Source organism: Mauremys mutica, chromosome 5 (assembly GCF_020497125.1).
Source record: "Mauremys mutica isolate MM-2020 ecotype Southern chromosome 5, ASM2049712v1, whole genome shotgun sequence".
Lineage (NCBI taxonomy): Eukaryota > Metazoa > Chordata > Testudines > Geoemydidae > Mauremys > Mauremys mutica.
This window is the reverse complement of record NC_059076.1, coordinates 64,630,787-64,651,811: the sequence shown is the minus strand read 5'-3', so window position 1 is coordinate 64,651,811 and position 21,025 is coordinate 64,630,787. Positions and strand designations below refer to the sequence as shown.

At 41.7% G+C, this 21,025-nt stretch overlaps 2 protein-coding genes across 4 annotated transcripts in view; both read right to left on the bottom strand.

Moving 5' to 3' along the window:
* Positions 1 to 358: 358 nt before the first annotated feature.
* On the bottom strand, positions 359 to 7,037 carry LRAT (lecithin retinol acyltransferase). Its single transcript, XM_045018140.1, has 2 exons — positions 6,436 to 7,037; positions 359 to 3,637 (listed from the first exon to the last, which is right to left on the bottom strand). The coding sequence occupies exons 1-2, from the start codon at positions 6,979 to 6,981 to the stop codon at positions 3,485 to 3,487; spliced, it is 699 nt and encodes a 232-aa protein (XP_044874075.1). The 5' UTR covers positions 6,982 to 7,037; the 3' UTR covers positions 359 to 3,484.
* An 8,533-nt stretch (positions 7,038 to 15,570) lies between these two features.
* The window catches only part of LOC123371030, a 105,229-nt gene continuing 99,774 nt past the window's right edge, over positions 15,571 to 21,025 (bottom strand). For all 3 annotated transcript variants that reach the window (XM_045018132.1, XM_045018134.1, XM_045018133.1), the window contains 2 exons: positions 19,265 to 19,355; positions 15,571 to 17,166 (listed from right to left, as the gene is read on the bottom strand). In XM_045018132.1, coding sequence (XP_044874067.1) covers positions 17,092 to 17,166; positions 19,265 to 19,355 — 166 coding nt within the window. In that variant the 3' untranslated portion in view covers positions 15,571 to 17,091. The remainder of the gene's footprint in view (positions 17,167 to 19,264; positions 19,356 to 21,025) is intronic.

The following is a 21,025-nucleotide window of genomic DNA, read 5'->3' as shown; positions in this document are numbered from 1 at the left end:
TGCTGTCAGGTCATATGTCGCCAAAAATATAGTTTCATTTTTTCCCCCAAAACCTAATACTGACAAATATTGCCATGATTTCCCCTACCCCTTTAAATCTCAATGGTATTACACACACACACACACACTTTCCCTAGCAGTTTTATAACCTACACATTGTAACAGAGTGCTAGTGCATAAGGACCTGAAAGAAACTAGAAACTAACTGTACACAAATTGAAACTATTTTCATTCATCAAGCTAAAATACAAAAGTAAATATAGCATCAAGTGATTAAAACATTAGAACTTGAATTTTAATCATCTAAGGTTTTAAAAAATATTTTTCTACCCTGACATTGTCCCCTTATTTTTTTTTGTTTTGTTTACCTTTGTAAGGTAATAATGAAATGTGTCCTTTTAATCTGATGTCTTTACTACTAACAGGTCCAGCAACACAAGACTCGTGTCCTTTTCAGTCCCCACATTGCACATTAACGTTCTCAAAGAAGATCCACCACCCTCAAAAACAATCATACAAAGAACCAACTAAAATGAAATGCAACTTCTGTATCTCCACTCCCTATCTACTCCATCCTCCATCGTTCATAGTTACCAATATATTGTACCAATCCTGCACTTATAACACATGCAAAATTTCACTGACGATACTGCCCTGTGTTTTGTCCTTTATAATTAATATTTGAGCCTAGGCCTGAAAGGCAAACTCTCTTCATAATCCCTCAATAGATTATTATATTAGCAAAAATAGTCATTAGAAAAATAGTTGGTGTTGAAATTTAAAGTTTGAGACTTCAGAGCAAACAATCCAAGGGGATGAACAAGGGAATTCACACCGGTGTTAGATCTGCTCAGTCTATGGCCCCAATTTAGCAAAGCAAATGAGCACATTCTTAATTTTAATAAGACTTACAGTCCCCAATTCAGCAAAGGACTTATGAAAACTCCTAAGGGCATAACTGAAGTCCTCCTGTGAATCAGCTCTGACCAAAAAAATACAGCACGTGTATCACAGGTTTAAAAGGCTTAGTCTGAGCAAGTCTTAAGTATTCCTTAAAGATACTTTATGGAGCAATTTTCACTTACTAGATCTGACTGAACAATAACCCCGTGTCTGTTCCAGGTGCCCTGTGTCATCTAACAAAGTTTTCAGACAAACCACATCTTGCCTGTCCTGTCTTCTTGCCCAAATATCCCTGGTTATCCCATCCCCATTAACAAAGAGGCAACATCAGTCCTTTGATATTACAGCTACTATGAGTACACTCACCTCATAACAGTCCTAACAATGATTAGCTTATTGGTCATGGACCCATTGTTTGTTCTGTAACTGACTCATGAGAAGTACTGGAATTCTTACAAATCCCAAGTAAAAGGGAGGAGCGGACATATAATGTAATTAGATACCATATATGTCTCAATGGATTGCTCAGTATACTATTGGGATAAACATTGTTAGGGAAGTGCTATTCCATTATGCTCATCAATTTCAGAACACAAGTAAACATATACAAATGAATTATATTTATATAATTATGCAGTGCTGACCTTATGTACAGTAAATAAAAAATACAATGGAATTTGTTTAGAGGGTATGATACATACTTGATGGAATAGCATTTCACATTCATTTAAAAATTTGCTGTAGGTTGGCACCTTAGGACTCTCTTAAAAAGAATGTAAGTTGTTTATAACAATTTAGTGGTAGTTTAAATCCAGCTGCTTTGGAGCATGACTGCAAGCTGAACATATAATTTATTCTAAATACAGTTCTGCATTAGTATTGAAGTCTGGGGGGAAATCCTATCTCAATTGAAATAAGTGAGAGTTTTGAAATTGACTTCAATAAGATCAGGATTTCATCCTTGGTCTTCACATTTTCAGTCAGTTGTAATGGAATAGCCAAAACAAGACTTCGCTATTAGCAACAGAACAGACACTTAATTCAAGATACCACACTTCAAACAGTTGGGGTTTTTTTGTTTCTTAAATAAAGATAAAGCAAATCTTATTGTAGAAATGGTAGTAAAGGAGGCATTTTTTCTTATTTAATATTGTCCTTAATTGACTGTGATATATTGAGCTTTCACTGTTAAGAGAGACAAGGTTTGGAGATTATGCATGCTTTAGATTTAAAAGGAGAGGCAGAATAATGCTTAAATGCCTAAGTACACAGAAAAGGCATGTTTACAAACAGCAATAAACATTGTGGATAAATAATAATAATAAAAATAGAATAGTCACTCAAAATGAGTGAATAGATAGGTTTGGATTTTGAAGGAAAGAATCCTTAGAGGTCTGAGATTTAAAAAGTATCAGCCTGAGTTAAGAATAGTAATATTTTCAAAAAAGCCCTTGAATCATATATCACATGCTCTTTAAAAAGTTGCTGGCTTGTCGGTAAATATTCACACATTCAGTATATGAAAAACGTATAATTTGTAAGGGGTTTGTGGTATGTTTAGTTGTTAAATTACAGTAGCTTGATTGTAATATCTGCCACAGAGACTCATGATACTTTATGGCTCTCACACTGGACCCATTACTGAGGGAAGAGAAAATAGGCTTCTTTCCTTCTCCCCTGGAACATAGGAAAATTCTTATTGGTTTGCATGTTACTAGTTTTCACCAACCAAATTGCTTTGTTCCGTATCTTCTGAAACCCCCTGTAGTGAATTATATTGGCTGCACTGACACTTATCAGCAAGGAAAATTCTGAGGAACTGCAGGCTTTCCTTGCAACCAAAACCAGGCAAAAAACTGTTCAGGGTGGTATAAAGTGTTTGTGCAATTAAAATGGATATATGATTTGTGAACACCTCTCAGAAAGGAACTGAATGGGCAGTACCAATCTGGCCACACACAGTAGTATGGGAAACAATACTTAACTAGGAGTTTTTACCAATGCAGAATACAATCCCAGGGCTGCTTTTATTCCTCACTAAAAGATATTTCTAGGCTTAATACAAGTTGATTTAAAAATAGTAACTTCCCTGAATGAAAAATACATATATATGGAAGTGAAATTAACATGTTTTCATCTTCCATCACTTCTACCTAGGTACTTAGATGGCCTCTATCATCCACTTTCAGGATGAAACTCTAATCTTCACTATTTTATATGGCACTTAGATACACAGAGTTAAGAGATAAAAAAATACCTGATAAAATACATTCACTAGATTAATTTATGACTGAAAGCAGGGAGCAGAACTATATCACCCGCCCCACATACACACACTTTCATGGCTTGAAAGGTGTGTTAAATTTACTTTCTGTGAGATTTTCAGGAAATCTGGTTATTTGGCTTACACAGTAAGCTACTCCTTGTACATTGTGTTCTGGATAAAGGTGTGATTAAAATATTACACAAGTTACAGGTCACATTTTTTCTCTTTACATAACCGTTGATAAGTAATTTGTGCTTTTATAAATACAATATTATACATTCTATGTACAGGCACTGACAGGCGCTGGTGCTGCTGTTAACCAGCCATCCACAGAAAGAACGGAATAATGATAGTGGGCAGGGTGGTGGAAGGTGCCAAACCCAGACAGACTATAGATGCTAATCCCAGGAGCGCTGAAGCAAGAACACTTCTCTGGTCCCGAATAATCATCTTCACTGTTTCACAGAACTGCAAAAGTCAGAGGGAAAGGTTCACAGTTAAACATGAGTCATTCTAAACTGATAGGTATTGGAGAGGGCAAGGAGAAAGCAGACCATCAAAGACTGCTCTGTACCAGCGATTCAACTGGAAAGGGATGCCTGGGTAAGTGAAAAGGGATGTATTCCCCTTAGAAACTGCCCCTGCCCCATTGAAGTCAGTAGGAGCTTTACTACTGACTGCAGTGCATGCAGGATCGGGTCCTATTTTAAGAGTTCATTACTAGTTGTCTAATGAATCACGCTTTATTTTCTTGATGATCGAAGTCACTGCGGAGAGGTTAAATTTAGCTGCCAGTTAAGTTATTTCTAAGCAGCTTGGAAATTGTTTTAATGACTTGCAAAACCTGTAACTGATTGTAATTTGGTGAACTGACTGTTAGCAACTACTGGAAAATTATGCTTTCATAGAGACACTCCCCGCTCCCCTTCACATACTACAGGTTTCAGACTGAAATTGCCTGGAGTCAGTCTTTGCAATCCCTTAGAATGCCATTAATTCTGTTTGATCTCCTGCTGAATAAAATATCCAGGATCCTGTTTGGCATTGGGTGGGGAAGGGAGAGACAGTGAAACAGTGTTTTGCAGCAGTCTGTGGCTGCAGTGCCAGTATATAGTAACTTTGAACCAGAGAGCTAAGTATTGACTAGACTGCTCAAAAGATTGCTTACTTACGGAAACCAGGCCTCAGCACCAAGTGACCTACTTCTCAGGGAGCACACTTGGAAAAAAAACAAGGGTTATTTTTTTGTTTTGTTTTTTTAAGAATTGTGAAGATTGAGCCCTATCGAGATTTTACACAGGCTAGCCTCTCACCAAGCTGTTTGTTGGACTATTCAAGCCGCACACAAAAACTCTGTTATTCTGGAGGTGCTAAACAGTAACGCCAATTAAAATCTCTTCTGCTTCTGTAAAACCTGGCAAAGCTTTCACTGACGGAAAGTGCTCCATTGCTAATACACACAGATTAAATATTTTACTTTACATAAATTTTAAAAAACAACAAGCTAACTAGCCTCTGTTCCTTGGCTGAAATGAGCACATAGGAAGCACATAGGATAACCTAGTTATCACGCAGAAACGTTGCTTTCACTGCGAGAAATTTGCACCACCTAAATAAATGTGACATGTTTCCTTTTGTAGGCTTGTAAAGTATGAGGAGACTACTTTCCAAACTAGCCCTGGGCTGCTGCTACCGCTGTCTTCAGACACCTCATAATGCGGCAACTGTATGTTTCTTTTATCTGGGGGGAAAAGGCCAGCTAGCTCTTTTCCCAAATCCATGATTGCTCTGGTTGCACTGGATTTGGTTTCATTAAAAACTGGTAAATGGACGCAGTTGTTGGGCTTTTTCGTTTCTAAAGAGCATGGATCCAGTGCCTCAAAGTAAAGTCTTTTAGTATCATTGGTTTAGATCATCAGAAGATGAAGGGGGGGGGAGGGTGCTTTGTTGGCAGAAATTTGCTTTTATTTTTATTTTGTCGACTGATGCCAGACTTGCTTCTTTAAACAAATTCATTGTCAGTCTCCCTACCCCCAGCTCAGAGATTAGCCACAAAACACCTGATTTCTCAATGCCACAAGCACTTTCAGGTATAGAGGTTACTCTGCTCCTCACCAATGCCAAATAGATCTACTTTATTCAGGTCAAATACTAGCCTAGAGTCTGACTTCACAGATGATGCTTTACTTTGAATGTACCTTTATGTCAGTTCAAATTATCAATGAGATTCCTCTTTCTTCACCTACTTTTAGAACCTTGCCAATTACAGGAGTCTGTGTTCCTTCCACTAAGTTAGCATTAAAGGTGTTGGGGGGCTTGATTTGCAGCAATAACAATGCTTGGAACCAGACAGTCTTGGGTTTTAACCTGTTTCCAAGCATTCTAATTGGGTTTGAAACGGGGCGAGGGGGAAATGATCTACAGTGGGGTGAGTTTGTAACTTCTACCTGTATTTACACATTTTGGGCCCTCTGCGTGGAAAGATCCCTTTCATGCTGAGTCTAGCAAACCATTAGCAGTCAAGGACCAAAATCCCTTTCAGCGTTAATGGTCCATTGCAGGATGTCAGGTCATTTGACCTCGTGGGAGGTTTGAAGTGTTAAGACTGTCTCTTGCCGGTTTTCAGGCTCCGGGGTGTGAGGAAACACTAGACGAGGGACTAGAAGTATGTAGACAAAGTTCAAAACCTCAGGCAAATGATGGCTTCAGACAACTCCTTTTGCAAGCAGCTTCTGGAGTAGCAGCCAAAGAACGAGGGGGAGGAGGAGAAGGGAGCCCTCGCGCGAGAAGGCTCACGTTAAGCTACCGATGCTGCTCTTGCGGGGCGGGGGGGGGGGAGAGGCTGGGTGAGCTCTTCTTTCACACAGGGGAGCGACAGGCTAAAGTTACAGCGAGATCGCTGCGGCTCCTGCAAGGGCAGTTCCCCCCCCCAGTCTTCCAAGACTCTGCGCCCTCGCTCACTCCAGCTGGGCAGGTGTTTGGCTCCCATGCCGGGTGGGACAGCGTGGGAGGCCGGGGGCACTGCCGTTCGCCAGGTGCCTGACCCACCCGGGGGAGGGCAGCTCATCCTGCCGTGGGGGGGGGGGTTCCACGGGACGCCAGAAGGTAAGAGGGGCCGCCACCACCGCGAAGAGATCTGCTCCGCTTCGCTCCCCCCCGCCCCCGGACCCAGAGCGGCGATTGGCGGAGGACCAGCACCCCTGGGTCCCTCCCCGGCGCACCCCGCTAGCGAGGCAGGGCTGGAGGCTGGGCGGGGCGGGCTTTACCTTGTCGGTCTGGAAGCTGACGGCGGCGCCGTATCGGCAGTAGGTGACGAAGTGCTCGCAGTTGTTCCACAGCAGGCTGTACGCCGTGGCCCCCACCAGCTTCTCCGCCCGCCGGGCCACCTCCTCGCCGCACAGCGCCTTGCTCGGGAAGGCCTCGTCCATGTGGTTCACCAGGATGGAGCCGCCGTAGGCAAAGTCCTCCACCGTGTCCACGCGGATGCGGGCCATTCTGGCCAGGACGCCCAGGATGAGCCTCTTGTTGGTCACCATCCGCTGGATCTGCCGCTGCTCGTCGGTGAAGGCGGGCAGGATGTCCGGCATCAGGTGCGCCACCCGGTTGTCCCCGAGGTAGATGCCGAAGTGGACGAAGAGGGTGCGGGGCACCTCCAGCAGGTCGCCCCGCTTGAAGCAGGTGGTGTCGTAGTAGCTGGCGCGTTTCTCCTCCTCCTCCTCCGCGCCGGGGCCCACGCTGCACAGCCTGAGGTTGGCCAGGAGGAGCAGCTTCTCCAGCAGCAGGGAGGCCACTTCGTACATGGGGTTCTTCATGCTGCGGGCCTGGGGGCTTCTCCTGCCCTTCCTCCTGCTGCGGGATGCTGCCACCCGCCCCTGCATCCTGCCTTTTTATCCTGGCGGGCGGCCGTGGCGGGGCCACAAGCAAGCACAACCCCGATTGGCTGAGAGGGAAGTGGGCGGCTTCCAAATGGGAGTGAAATAAACCTTTATTCAGCAGCGGCGCTTAAAAAACGTCTCCTGTGCCAGCCCTGATGCTGCTGCCCCGTTAAAGCCCCTGGGAGGTGGAGATCCTCCCCAGAGCAGCTACTGGCTTCTCTAGTGCATGTTCGAGGTGAGAGGGGCTAGGGAACTGGGCAATCCAACAATTTGTCCGTTTGCACGAATTTACCACTCCGCCCCCAGGTTTTCCTTGCCCAGTGACCAAAGCTGAGAGAGGGAAACGATGGAATAAAATGAATGGCTGTTGAGGGAAGTTATGAATGACGCAAGTGCCATTGATTTCGTTATGGGTGTAAATTACAGCTCCAGCCTGTAAGTAGGGACTTCAAAGTAACGCAAACTACTTCCAAGATAAAAAGGTGCGTTTTCTCCCGCGTTTCAAATTTCTTTTCAAGTTTTCACGGCGTTAAAATAGAACATTATCATCTATTTGGGCCTGTAGAATAGAAAGGTCACTAAGACTGCCCGAGAATTTCTCCCGTTTCATTTGGATCTCTCCAACTACCACTTGCATTTGTGTATTCTGTTTTCTTTGCAATTCCTTTTAATCGCTTTAAAACGAGCATCAGCTATCAAATGCATTTTAATATACTGGATTCTATTCTATACCAGGAGCATCTGTTCGTCATTGTAGCAAACACCGCATTCAACATTACAATGCCTAAGAGCTATTACGGGCATGTGTCTGCTTGGGCTATAAACAGTTATAAACATCCGAGTGAGCAAGATACCTGACCTCAAACACTAGCACTCATTTTTGATGTTGTGAGTGGCTACAGCCTCCTTGGAGTTAAAATGTCCCCTGATCGATGTATTCGCTAAAGGATTAACTGGCAGGGATAGAAGCACAGTAGATTACAAAAAGAACAGGAGTACTTGTGGCACCTTAGAGACTAACACATTTATTTCAGCATAAGCTTTCGTGAGCTACAGCTCACAGTTCCCCCTGTTTGTCAGACTTCGTGACGAACGGCAGTGCCAATTTGTTTCCTCCTCCTAAACAAAGCTCTTTCCTCTCGCACTGAGTTCCTCAAAGTTCAAAGGATTAGGCTGGCACACTGAATGTTTATTACACCGCGCAGTGCACGAGGAGAGGAAATGGTAGTGGCAATGACAAGCGATCGTGCAGTTGAGTCCTTTACAAAACCATTTGCACGTACATCGATCGATAAGTGCCCGCTTATCTGGGAAGACAACAAGTAGCGAAGCGAGGAGGGGAGTGGAACTCATCATATAAGTGAACTTGTCCTAACATCCGTCGGCTAGGAGAGCGGAGGAAACGTGGCGAGCCAGGCCTCTGCGGCTTGTTACCCGCTAATCCATTATGTAAATGTATAAATCCCGGGAACAAAGCCCACAAAAGAGCAGCTCTGTCAGGGCAACAAAGCCGCCTAGTCTGAGGCTAATAAGTTGCAGTAGCCCAGCAAATTCCCGGCTCTCCCTGGGGGCTGCGCGGGATGATTGATGGGAGGACATTCATCTTACCTGGAAAATGACAGGCCCTTGGAGACCGGGAAGGGAGGGCGGCCAAGCTCCCACAGCCTTTCCCCCAGCCCCTGCAGTCCTCCTGTCCCCCAGCCCCAGTGCCAGTGTCACAAACACTCCCGAGTCAACCTTTTAGTTCCGTCTGGAGAAAGAAACTCCGTCCACTTACACATAGGCAAGAACGCGGGAGGGAAGAGAGAGGAGGAGGGGCAGGGCCAGCTTTTCACGCTGCCCCCCTTTCTAAGGAAGATTGCAGGGCTGGGAAAATTTTATGAGCTAATTTCCTGAAGTTTTGTTTGCCTGAACATCTGCAATCGAACTGATTTAGCGTGTCTTGGCCACTTGCTGAGAAGCGGGCTGGAACTGTGTATGTATAAAGGCTCGACACATTTCTGTGGGCAAAGCAGGACCGGCTTAGAGCAAATCAATATTTTACCTTTTCAGTCATTGTATCAGTGTGGGGGGGGGGGGGAGCATAGCATAGACCGGGAATTCCGGAATGGATCTGAAACCCAAAGGTTCTGGGATCGTTTTTCTAACCACTTACCACAAAAGTCTCTACCCGAAGGACAAGTGTTTGAAACCGAAAAGAAACCACTCTTTAGGACCCCGCCTTAGAGCCGGGCATATTGGAGGAGTAGGAGAGAGCAAGACAGGGGATCCTTTCCCTTCCCCATGGCTTTTGCCCTGGACGATCACTATTTTTCTGTGATTTGGTAAATGACACCTCAGAGCCGGGTGCAGCAGAAAGGAGAATAAGAAATTGGAGAATTTTCTGCAGAGCACGCAGTGTGGCGCCTACCCTAAAGTCTGCTGCTCTCCTTTTCACTCCTTGGAGAAGGCTACATTTCAGCAAAGGCGTCTTTTCACAACTATAAGCTTGGAACCGAAACGTGGATTTCATGAAATGATTATTATTATTATTATTTTAAAGAGCCAGTCCCTACTTTTGAACCGCGGGTCTGATCTTGCTCAGAAGTAACAAACAGCTTCCGGCTAAACGCAAAGTACTTTCACCTCTCTAATCTGCAAACCGAGTGACAAACTAGCAGTAACCTCCTGCGTAGCTATTCACTGCTGGCCCTTGCCCCAGCACCTCTGACTGGTGGGGGACGGAGGGAATCAGGCTTTAGGGAGTTTCTTTTGGAGTCCCAACCAAGTTATTATATAATGCAGGTTTAGCCACGTCCCGGATCAGCTCCAAAGCCTGCCCCGTATACAAGAGAAAATACCTCGACCCGATGTTCACGTTATTTAATTGTGTGGGGGGTGTTTGCTTGTTTGTTTGGTTCGTGGCTGGGTCATCCCCCTAAACAACATTGCTGCAAAAACCAGCTTTAATCGAAGTGGTTTTAAGGGATTGATCTATTTCTAGGTGCAACTGCACTGAGACGAAGGCTGTGGGAACTTCCCGGATAAACTGCAGAAAACTTTCAGCCAGCCAAACGGCAGAAGCAGCGATTTCAAGGATGCACAATTATGCTGTGTGTGTTTTTTAAAGGTTTATGTTTCAAACCCATGCTTCCCTCCGTTCGATCGCCAGCCGCAGTTGGTAAAGCTGAACCAATAGGCACGTTTCTGAGTGCATTTTCAGAAAAGAATACCGTAAATTGTTTAGTCCGCAGAAAGGATCCCCAGGTTTGGTGAAAATAAGAAGGGAAAAGGGAATGAAGAACGTTACAGAAAACGAACCATATAAAACACGCCCGTCAGTATCACCAGATTACACCTAAATGCATCGACGTCCCTAGAGCAGGCGGCGAGGGAGGCTCCCTTGCTGGGGTACAGTGACGATTCAAACAGAGAGAATGGAAAGGGGCCCTTTTCTTATTCAGATTGCTACGCACAATTACAACTGACGAACATGGCCCCTTTTTTTGCTCACTTGGCCGCTACTGCCATCCCCTCGGGTTTCTTCTCCTTTCCAGACAAGCAGCGTGAACCCTGCCAGCATTTTCTCCCAAGAGAATCACTGCCGAGGAGATGCGAACAGCCCTTGTCCCAGAGATCCCTCGCGCTCGCCTTTGATTCTGCACAGAAAAGAGAAGATCGACCCAATCCTGAGGCGCTAGACCCACGTCTCCCACTGAAGTCAGAGAAGGTGCTGAGCACATTGCAGGACTGGCCCCAGCGCTTCTTAAATCCTTATTCGGAGATTAGAGCAAGAGCCAAATTTTAGCCCAGGCCAGCGGCCCCTGTACACCCAGGGCCTCCTCCTAGCTCTCCTTCGGGTTCAGCTTCCCCCACTTACTGCACTTCACACTACACACCCTCCCCCTCCTGCACCATTTCCTAGCGGCTGCAGACGCTCTCCCAATGCCAGTGCACCCGAGCACCTGAAGAGGAGGCATCTTGGGTCAGATTCTGCAAAGGGCTGAGGGCCCCCAACGTTAGGCTCAGGTCCAAGGGGACAGGAGGGCGCTCGGGACCTTATAGGTGCTTTGGGGAGACAACCCTGATTTGCAGCATCCCCATGACAAAAGAAGGACTGGAGTGAAGAGAAGGGGGAAATACAGCAAATCCTCCCGCTTCCCTCTGATTTTACCGGTGTCTGGAGCAGACACGGAGTTTCTCCACGCAGGATCACACGCAGAAACTGCTCCATTTATACTTAATAAGGCTCCCTAGAATCCTACTTACACCCCACAGTCCCCCAATGCCTTGCTACATCTTCCCCCACCCCATAGGGCTCATTCTCCTGCCTCTTTCACATCAGAGTAACACCTGGACACCGCTGGCAGGAATTCCTGCAGGTTTTTGCCCAATTAGCTTGAGGTGCTCAGCAAAACAGGAGAGGCTTCCGGGGCCCGTAGGGGTCCCCCCCCCCTCAGAAGTAGCGTTAGGTTAAATGCAGAGGGAGCGGTAACTCCATGGTTAGTACTGTTTTCACACTGGATCATCTCACTGTTTAGTCAGAGACAGCCTTTGTTTGCTTGTTAAAGGCCATTTCGTTTTAATCCCCAAATTGTCAGGATCCATTACAAGTAAATCCGGGACTGAAACCCAAGAAGAGAAGTGGGGTGGGCCCCGCAGGGACAGAAGGCTCAAAGCCTTTATGCTCCTGAGTTTCAAAGGTGCAAAGTGAAGACTGGGGCATTACTGCACTGAGTAACCCCCACACCCACAGAGCAGTGAAGCACTTGAAGCATGAAAAAGCCGCACCTTTCCTGACAGATGGCTTATACCTAGGGCTGGAAAGCCACTGGAAGGCATCAGATGAACAAGAAATCAATGAAATGTAGCATTACTACCCACAGACCAGCCACATGGCCCCAGGGCAGCGATGGAGATACAATCAGACAACTGCTTCACCAAGGCTGTTGGGAGATTTCATTTATTAATGCTCATAAAGTTTCAGATCTTTGGATAGAAGGTGCAATGTAACTACTTATTATTACAAAAATATGCATTTAAACTTAGTAACTTGTATACTGATAACATTTTTCTTTGTTAGTAAATAGAAGATTACAGGTATTTTTGAAAAGCAGCAAAACCTTTCAAGTCCTGCATGGAAATCTCTGGTTGAACACCTATATTAGGCTTTTTCTAACTCTGGCTCCTGCAGGCCTAATCCCTTTCAACCAATAGGGGCACAAAACAAGACATAAAATACATACTTCAACACTACCCCTTTCTAGTCTATTTTTCAGTAAAACAAAACAAGGTGTGTTTATATCTATTACTTGAAGTTGTCCATGGTTTCTGTTAGACATAAACATAAGAAACTAACCTCTTGGAAATACACATTTCTCCAGAAAGAAAATACTTTAGTGAAGAAAAAACATATTTGTTTAATTTATTAAGTTATAATTAAAATTTAAAAAGGCACTTTACCTCTAGTCCAACTCTAGAACACACTGCTTTCCCAGCCTGTTTTGGATGGTCATTGCAGTACATAGTCATTCTGTGCATTGTTTAATGGGCAGATTAAATTGTCACAACAATGGCAAAACTATCTCAAAATATTGGTTTTAAATATGATAAATTGTACCATCTGTTTTGAATGTTAGGGACCGTGCAGCATTTTAGGATATATTTTATTTTGAGAATTAGAGCTGTCATAAGAAACAGTAAGAATAGAGAGCTCAGAAGCAAGTGATAATTTACAACTTTTAATTTAAATTACTGTGTTTTGGAGATGTGTTCATAGATTATGATGACACAAGGAACCACTGTGATCAACTAGTCTCTGCTCCTGTATAACACAGGCCACAGAACTTCCCTGAATTAATTCGTGTTTGAACTAGAGCACTGTAGATTCTGGGCTAGAGCAGGTGTGAACAATTCCCACCTTTGTGGCATGGACTGAAATCCATTATATATGAACTCCCCGACACTAGGAGGGTGCCTACCAGGCCTCCTGCCTAGAGCCAAACAAGTTTCCATGGAGTTTCATATTAATCCCTCTTTCCTTGCCCTCATGGCCAGCAAAAGACAGGAAGAAAAAGAGTTGGAAAAGTAAGGCTTTGTCTACATCAGAAAGTTGCACCAATTTAACAATATATATTTAAACTAAATGAGCGCAAACACACTTGTTTTAATCATTTAAATCAGAAATTGGGTTGTGCTACACTGAAATAAGCCTCTCAAAACAAGAGCACGCACACAAGAATTTCCACTGATTTACACTAAATTGGTTTAACATCACACTTTTAGTTACACTGGTGCAACCACTCTTGTGCAAATAAGGCCTCAGGTAGGATAGGTTGACCATTTATGGGCCCACACTTATTTTCATGTCACAGATGGTTGCATAAGAACCCAAAGCAAAGCTGAACAGCTCTAGTTTGTCTAATGCCACTCTCATAGACAGCAAGCACAATTATCAATACCATCATGCAACCATCAAGTTTGAAAAAAATGTGATGTCTTGAAACTGTTCAATAAGGATTCAAATTGAAGAAATGTAATTAAAAATTAAAATAAAAAGTGAAGCCGCCTCTCTCCCATGGTGACAATGAAATGGTCTGTTGGATAATCCATTGCACAAATAACTTTTGTCCTAATATAGGGGTTAGAATCAGAAATAGGTCTGACCTGTACTTTACAAACCCTCAAAGACTGAGGAGCAGTTCAGAATACAGAGAATTTAGTGATCTTATTGGTTGAATACTAGTTGGTGCTTTAGAATGATGGTAAACCCCTAACTATGCTGGTTTATCCCATCCTTCAGAGTAACTAAGGGTACGTCTTCACTACCCGCCGTATCGGCGGGTAGCAATCGATTTCTCGGGGATCGATATATCGCGTCTCATCTAGACGCGATATATCGATCCCCGAACGCACTCCTGTCGACTCCGTAACTCCACCAACCCGAACGGCGGTAGCGGAGTCGACATGGGGAGCCGCGGACATCGATCCCGCGCCGTGAGGATGGTAGGTAAATCGATATAAGATACTTCGACTTCAGCTACGTTATTCACGTAGCTGAAGTTGCGTATCTTATATCGATTTTCCCCCGTAGTGTAGACCTGCCCTAAGCTATTGAAATATACAAGAAGACTGCTCTTAGAGTAACTCTAATTAAGTGGGAAATATTATTCCGAGTACTGGGGGTCATTTGCAAATTCTGTTTGTAATTATTCAGTCTTCATTCTAGATGAAGAAATAAATGCAATTTTAATATAGCTTTTCAGGTGAGTTCTGGATTGTTAAGATAGTATAAATTCATGAATTTGTACCTAACTATTGCAGAACTATGGTGTTAGGGCCAAGGAATAACATCTATGTGTAAGGGATTTTGACACATTCCCCAAGGAAATATTATGAAAATAAATGCAACTTGGTGCAATCTAGTGTGTTGCAAAAGCAAAAGCAAAAGCAAATAAACAAAACCCAACCATAGATCCAAGTTATCCGTATTTGGGATGGTTTAGTGGTGTCTGGAGAGGTATGAACTTCAACAGAGACAGAGAAACCCCTTTCCATTCCCTACCCCATCAACATGAACATTGCATGGTTTAATTCTTGAACAAACTGTGCCCCTGTTGTACAGTTGTGAATGGTCTGCACCTCCCACCACTACCAGTGGGTCTAAAGTGTTCATTGTTTAGTCGTTCAATTTTCATATTAACCAACAGTGAATGTTTAATTTGGTACAGAATTGGGTGAGATACAATCTAAAGTGGGAACTGAACCAACATGCAAACTCAGCAAATGTAAAAAAACCCCAAAACAATTAATATTAAAAACCTTTCTAAATTAAGTTGCAATTGGAAAATATATTAAAATAAACTATTTAAATTACTGAAATATGTAGGGGTTTTTTTTTACCAGTTTACTTTCAATATCAAAGTAGTTGCATATAGAAATACAAAATCACTTAAACAGCACAGTGATAAGGCTGTATATGTTTGGCATAGCCATGATTTCCGTGACCAAAATTGTCACTTTTAGGGTGTTGTAGTAACATCATGGGGCCAGATCCCCAGATGGTGTAAATAAGCATAACTCTATTGAACTTTACTGAGTTGCACTGATTTATACCAGTTGAGGGTCTAGCCCATGGTCCTTTTTCATCTTAGTCTGCTACTGAGCAAGACTTTCTTCTATTAATTATTGTTATTAACAAATTTGACTATTTGGTGGGTTTTTCTGTTTTCCTGTCTTAATATGGTTTCAGACTATTGATGACAGCTGTTTAACACTTTTCTAATGGAAAAGAAATGTAAACAATTTAAATATTGTGCAACTCCCTCCCCCCTTCTTTTTAACCCTCATCCCAAGAGTCTGAATTTTCCATATTTTTCTGTGACAAAGCCATGGCTTTCCCATTTTTGCCTTTACAACCAGACTTAATAATGATGTATAAATAATACTACATATGAGTAGTTGACACAGTATTTAGTATATTATCTTCTTACATTCTGTTTAGGTCACAAGGGAAAAGAACACAGGTGAAATTCTGGCCCCATCAAATTCCATGTGAGTTTTGTCATTAACTTTAATAGGGTCAAGATTCCACACATGATGTTCTCAACATAGTCCTCAAGTGGACAAAACCACAATGCAAACTGGAAAAATTCAGTTACAATCCTTGCTAATGATAGGCTAGCAAATGGAGAACAGTGATAGAACGGATTAGAGCTCAGAGGCACTGCCAAAGATTTCTGATGAGGCTTATAAAGCACCTATACATCATTCATAGTTGTAACCACTATTATTAAAGTCTCAATTTTATCAGCAATAAACAGTTAATAAATTCTTCTGAAAATAAAGGAACATACAGATTTCTGACTATAAAAGTATTGAAACATTGTCCACTAAGAGATTTTAAAACCCCCAAACATACATATCTTTCTGCTGTGGTGGGAGATACAGAGAATTATCAGGCCTGAATCTCTATTAGGCTGTTTCTTTTCAGGGAGCTGGATACAACTCTCTAATTCACTGTTTGGCAGCAGCTCTGATGCAGAATAGGTCAGTGTACTTTTGGGAAGCTGAGGATAGATGGAATACAGTGCATATCAGACATGCCTCTTTTCTGCCCCCGGGGTTGTGGAGAAGGGTGGTGCAAGGGACAGCTAAACTTACTCAGCACCTGCTGGGAACTCCTGTGGACTAGGGGAATCTCCAACAGAGGTGATAAGACCAGATTCCATTCCTTTTGTAGCACCACACAAGAGAGAGTGGGGCATCGAATCTGGCTGTTAGCGTTTTTTCTTCTTCAAAATAATCCACATGACAAGAGCTCCATTTTGTAATTACTTCGGTGCTGTTCAAATAAGGGTTATAGGCAATGAGAGAAGTTGGGGATAGAAAACACTCAGCTTTCTCTCATTGACTGCAGAATATCCTGAAGTATAGTAGTCACCATTCAAAGTCAATATTCACCATTAGTCACTACACAGTTACTGCAGCTATATACTGCCCTAATTAGAGGGAAAAAACTGACCTCAGCTACCACAGTTTGACAGTCGTTGCTAAATGGTGATTTTTTCAATAGACGAGCACCAAGTTATCTGACTGTTCTGTATATGTAAGGGATATACTGTGCAAGATCACAATGCAGACTGAAGGTGGTGGACTGGAGCAGTTAAGAGTTCAACAATATTATTCCTCTTAATTATTAAGAGTTCTAAAGAAGGACGGAGAGGAGGACTGGATCAAAAGGTAGTTTTCATTTTGGGAGTGTGGTTATCTCACAGTAAAATTGTTATTTTTTATTTTATTGCTTTATTATATTTTACAGGAAATAAATTAACTCTTTATCCAATGTACTAACTAGACAGGAAATGCTATTAGTCTCAGACAAAGCTACTTGTCTGGTAATACTCAAAATATTCAGTTTTCTGTGCCTTACAATTAAGCCTGAGAGAGAGAACTGTCACCACCACTTTAGTTTGCAGTTTCTTGAATTTGACTCAAGAAGCTAGTTTTTGTTTAGCAAGTTTGTTTGTTTGTATTCAGAGTTTTAAAAACAGATGAACCCCAAAATCATTATTCTATTAAGGACTTTAAATCTGGAACATTTTTTATCTGGAAATCCAGTAACATCTGTCCAAATGCCTTGCCCTGTAGAGAGAACAAAACAGAAAATAGATTGCATTGGATGAACCAAGTATCTAAAATTAAGTTACATATTTAAATATACCACCTTTGCAAAAATATATTTTAAATTAAAAAAGTTGTTTGAAACAAACAGGATATCAGACTTCTACATTACATAACATCCCTGAACTTTCGTGTATTCAAAGTCTGGATCTGAATTTCGCAGCTAAGCCAATAGCCAATTATATAATGTTATAACCAGCTTTTACGTAATTTCCTCAACCCTTGAATTGCAAATCCACATATGTTTTCTTTCTTTTATTTGTTTGACTTTGCTACTCACGTAAGTAAGTTTTTTAGCTTTTACTTAAGATTTGCAACCATTTAAACTTTGGTAGGTAGAGCTAAGCTTTTCCAGTACTTATTTATTTATTTAAATTACTGCATACCAGAGTTCAGTGAGCTAGATCTCTTTGCTTTATAGGTTTTTTTTTTTTATTTAGGACTCAATTCTGACACCATATTCATATTCAATTGTATTTTACTCTGTGAACAGTCCAGATGATTTCAGTGAGACTACTTGTGAAGTAAGGTATTTCTCACCATGAGTAAGGATGGCAGAATTGAGCTGTTAACACCGTGTGTGTACTGTTGGGGCTTTGTGCACAGTTAATGGAGGTATTTCTCATCTTTAATGTCACTTAATATTTGGGATGTAGGTTTTGAAAGTGCTTTTTTCATGCATTCCCAATACCATGAAACTAATGCACATACAAAGTTGGTCTCATTTCTACCATCTGTGTTGTACTTGGAGAAAAACAGTATATGTGGAGTACAATGTGAAAACTGTTGATTTGATTGACTCCTGGCAAAATGTTATCCTAGTCTCTTGGTCAATGTTGGGTCCAGCGCTCCCTCCTTTTTTTTTTCTTTTTTGCACTTTTTCAAGAATTTGATACCAAAGGAACTTTCCAGGCTAAAAAACATCCTTTATTTATTCACATCTATCAAATAGCCTATGCAAGGTTTCTATGGTGGGGTAGACAGGCAGAAGGCCACAGGATTGTGGGGAAGCAGATGAGGAATGCAAAGAGCGGAACTTTTTACAAGAGCTGCAGAATAGTTTAATGTGCATTCCCACTCAGGATCACAAAGGCACAAGACTCTTATCACACCCATAACCTATAGGCCATACCCCTTGTGATGAGAGAGTGCCAGTGGACATGACAGCAATAGCAAATTATGCTGGGGTTGGGAGACTAGGAGTATATCTACACTGCAGTTAAAAAGCCATGGCTGGTCTGGGGCAGCTGACTCGGTCTCGCAGGGCTCAGGCTATGGGGCTGTTTAACTGAGGTTTAGATGTTCAGGCTCTGACTGGAGCTCAGGCTCTAGAACTCTGTGAGGTGGGAGGGTCCCAGAGCTCTGGCTGCTGCCCAACCCCAAATGTCTACCCTGCAGTTAAACAATCCCTTAAGCCTGAGCCCTGCAAGCCCACATCAACTAGCATGGGCCAGCTGCAGGCGTCTAAGTGCAGTGTAAACATACCCTAACAGACTTCCTGTGCCTCCATCTTCCCTTTGCACACCTACACAGGATTAACCGGATTTAAACCCTGGCCACATTCTCAGTTGGTGTGAATCGGTGTGGCTCCACAGAAGTCAGTCAAGTTACACCAATTACATATCTGATCAAAATCAATGGCGTTACACCAGTTGGGAATCTGGTCCTATGTATACCAGAATACACTCAAAAAACCAAGTTGTCTAGTAAACACTTGCTCTCCAAAAATGTGACCACATTTTTCTGAGTAGCTAAATTCATTAGTATGTCAAAAACACAGCTGACACATCACAAAGCATGGCAACTTCACCTTTCATAAAGCCCACAAATCCATCATTTCACATGTAAAACCAAATCTTTTCCACCAACTGAGCTATGCATCATTGCTTAGTTTTGAAACTTGGAAGAATGAACGAGAGACTATGTTTTTGTGAAATTAAAAGGTAGTTATCAGTCAACAGCAGATTATTACTCCATCCCATTGTTGGTTAAAAAGAGTTTGTGCAATATATAGTTATAAAAAAATAACTAAAATCAAAATCAATGCCTGCATACGTACCTGTGGGTCACTTCTTAAGGATGCAATACCGCCACCACCAAGGGAATTTTTCAGAACAAAGTTTAATCCGTGTATTCCTGGCAATTCATATCTGTAAAGGTAAGATTTAGAATTATGTTTGTTTTACAGTAGATTTAGATTAATTTCCAGTGAAAGGCAGCATTTACAAATTGAAGATCCAAAGTAATTTTTTAAGGACTGTGATGATGCCCCCATTTTGATTCAAACACACAAATCAGAAGAAAAACCCCCTAAAATTCCACCTTAATAGTAATAAGGTAGGATATGAACTTTGTTGGTCTTTTCTGATTAAGCTGTACAAGAATTTTGATTATATCATGTTCCAACCTTAATAAACTAAGGTTGTTTTCTGTTAATTAGGTAACAACTGTAGCCTAAATTTGATGGGCAAATTGCAAAATTTTAGTGCAGGAGCCAATTCAATCAGAGGGATTATAGTGTTCAGAGTAGAAAGATTTGAATATTTCATAGTCCTGTTACTGAAAAGTATCTGTACAGTAATTACTCAAATTTCTGATATTTCTTTGGCTAAGAATGGCTTTCAGCTAATCAGGAATTCATATGTTATCAGTTACTGAGAAATAGCCATACTATGATTCTGCAAATCAGACATCCAGAACCAGGGAATTTTATTGAATTAAAAATGTAGATTAATTCTTCTGCAATTCTTTGGATTTGTGAACTTTGATAAGGTAAAATAATTTTGCTTAGGATAATAGATATTCACTTAGAAGAGCAGTTAATGGCTTATTTACTTCAAGGGCTTTGCAGTAATTTTTTATGACAAAATTTCTAGCTACCATGAGAATTTCAGAAACTCTATGAAAGGCAGTATTTTCAATATCTGCGGGTCCATGTGTTTGTGCATACAAAACACAACATTTGCATGTGTACGTAATTAATCAAATCTTGATCTCTCTTTGGCTAAGAATGGCTTTCATCCCACCAGGAATTCATATACTATGAGTTATTGAGATACTATGAGATAACCATCCTATGATTCTGCAAATCAGTGCATAAAATTGCAGCTACAATATTCAGATGCACAAACAAAAGCACCTGGAAATATTATGGGTACATTTGTGGAGGTTCAAATGTGAACATGCTTCAAACACAAAATGTCCTTAATGATGGATTACAATGCACATGCAGTTATACTACATCAACAAAAATACATGTTACCCAGTGTATTTACCTAGCATTGATATATACTGTAATTGTGTAAAATCTAAAACTAGCCTAAGAAAATATTATATATTTATACAATTCACTCAGTATTTTTAAAATCTGCTTTTAAACAGCAGAAACCCTCCAAAAACAAATAAAAACATATCAAAGAACATTAAGATTGTGACAGAAACTAATAAAATAAAGAAAATTCACTGTTCACTGTGCCATAACTAGGCACAACGGGGTGCCTCCTTAATTACTTCCTCTAAAGTGCAGTGCCTAGGTATTTCATTAGAGATAAGACTTTTCCATGAGTTCCCAGTTAACTTTGGCCACATTATATTTTGCATGTATTTTTGCTTAGTGAATTTATACATCAAGAGAAAGAGAGTACTCTTCCTAGTTAAGAGTGAGCTGGAGGTGAAATGATAGGTTTCAGAGAAGTGGTGTTCATGTAATAGGTGTGTGGTGGAATAATATAGGAGGTTTATTATTGTGCACTAAATATATGGCTAGAAATTACAGAGAATTTTGAGTCTCAGTATGTAAATAAGTATAGTTTTCTCATTG

Excerpts from the sequence above, each read along its gene's own strand:
- LRAT (XM_045018140.1), bottom strand. The coding sequence starts at position 6,981 with ATGAAGAACCCCATGTACGAAGTGGCCTCCCTGCTGCTGGAGAAGCTG. Across the intron at positions 3,638-6,435 it reads TCAGCTTCCAGACCGACAAG|TTCTGTGAAACAGTGAAGAT; the intron begins GTAAAGCCCGCC and ends TGACTTTTGCAG.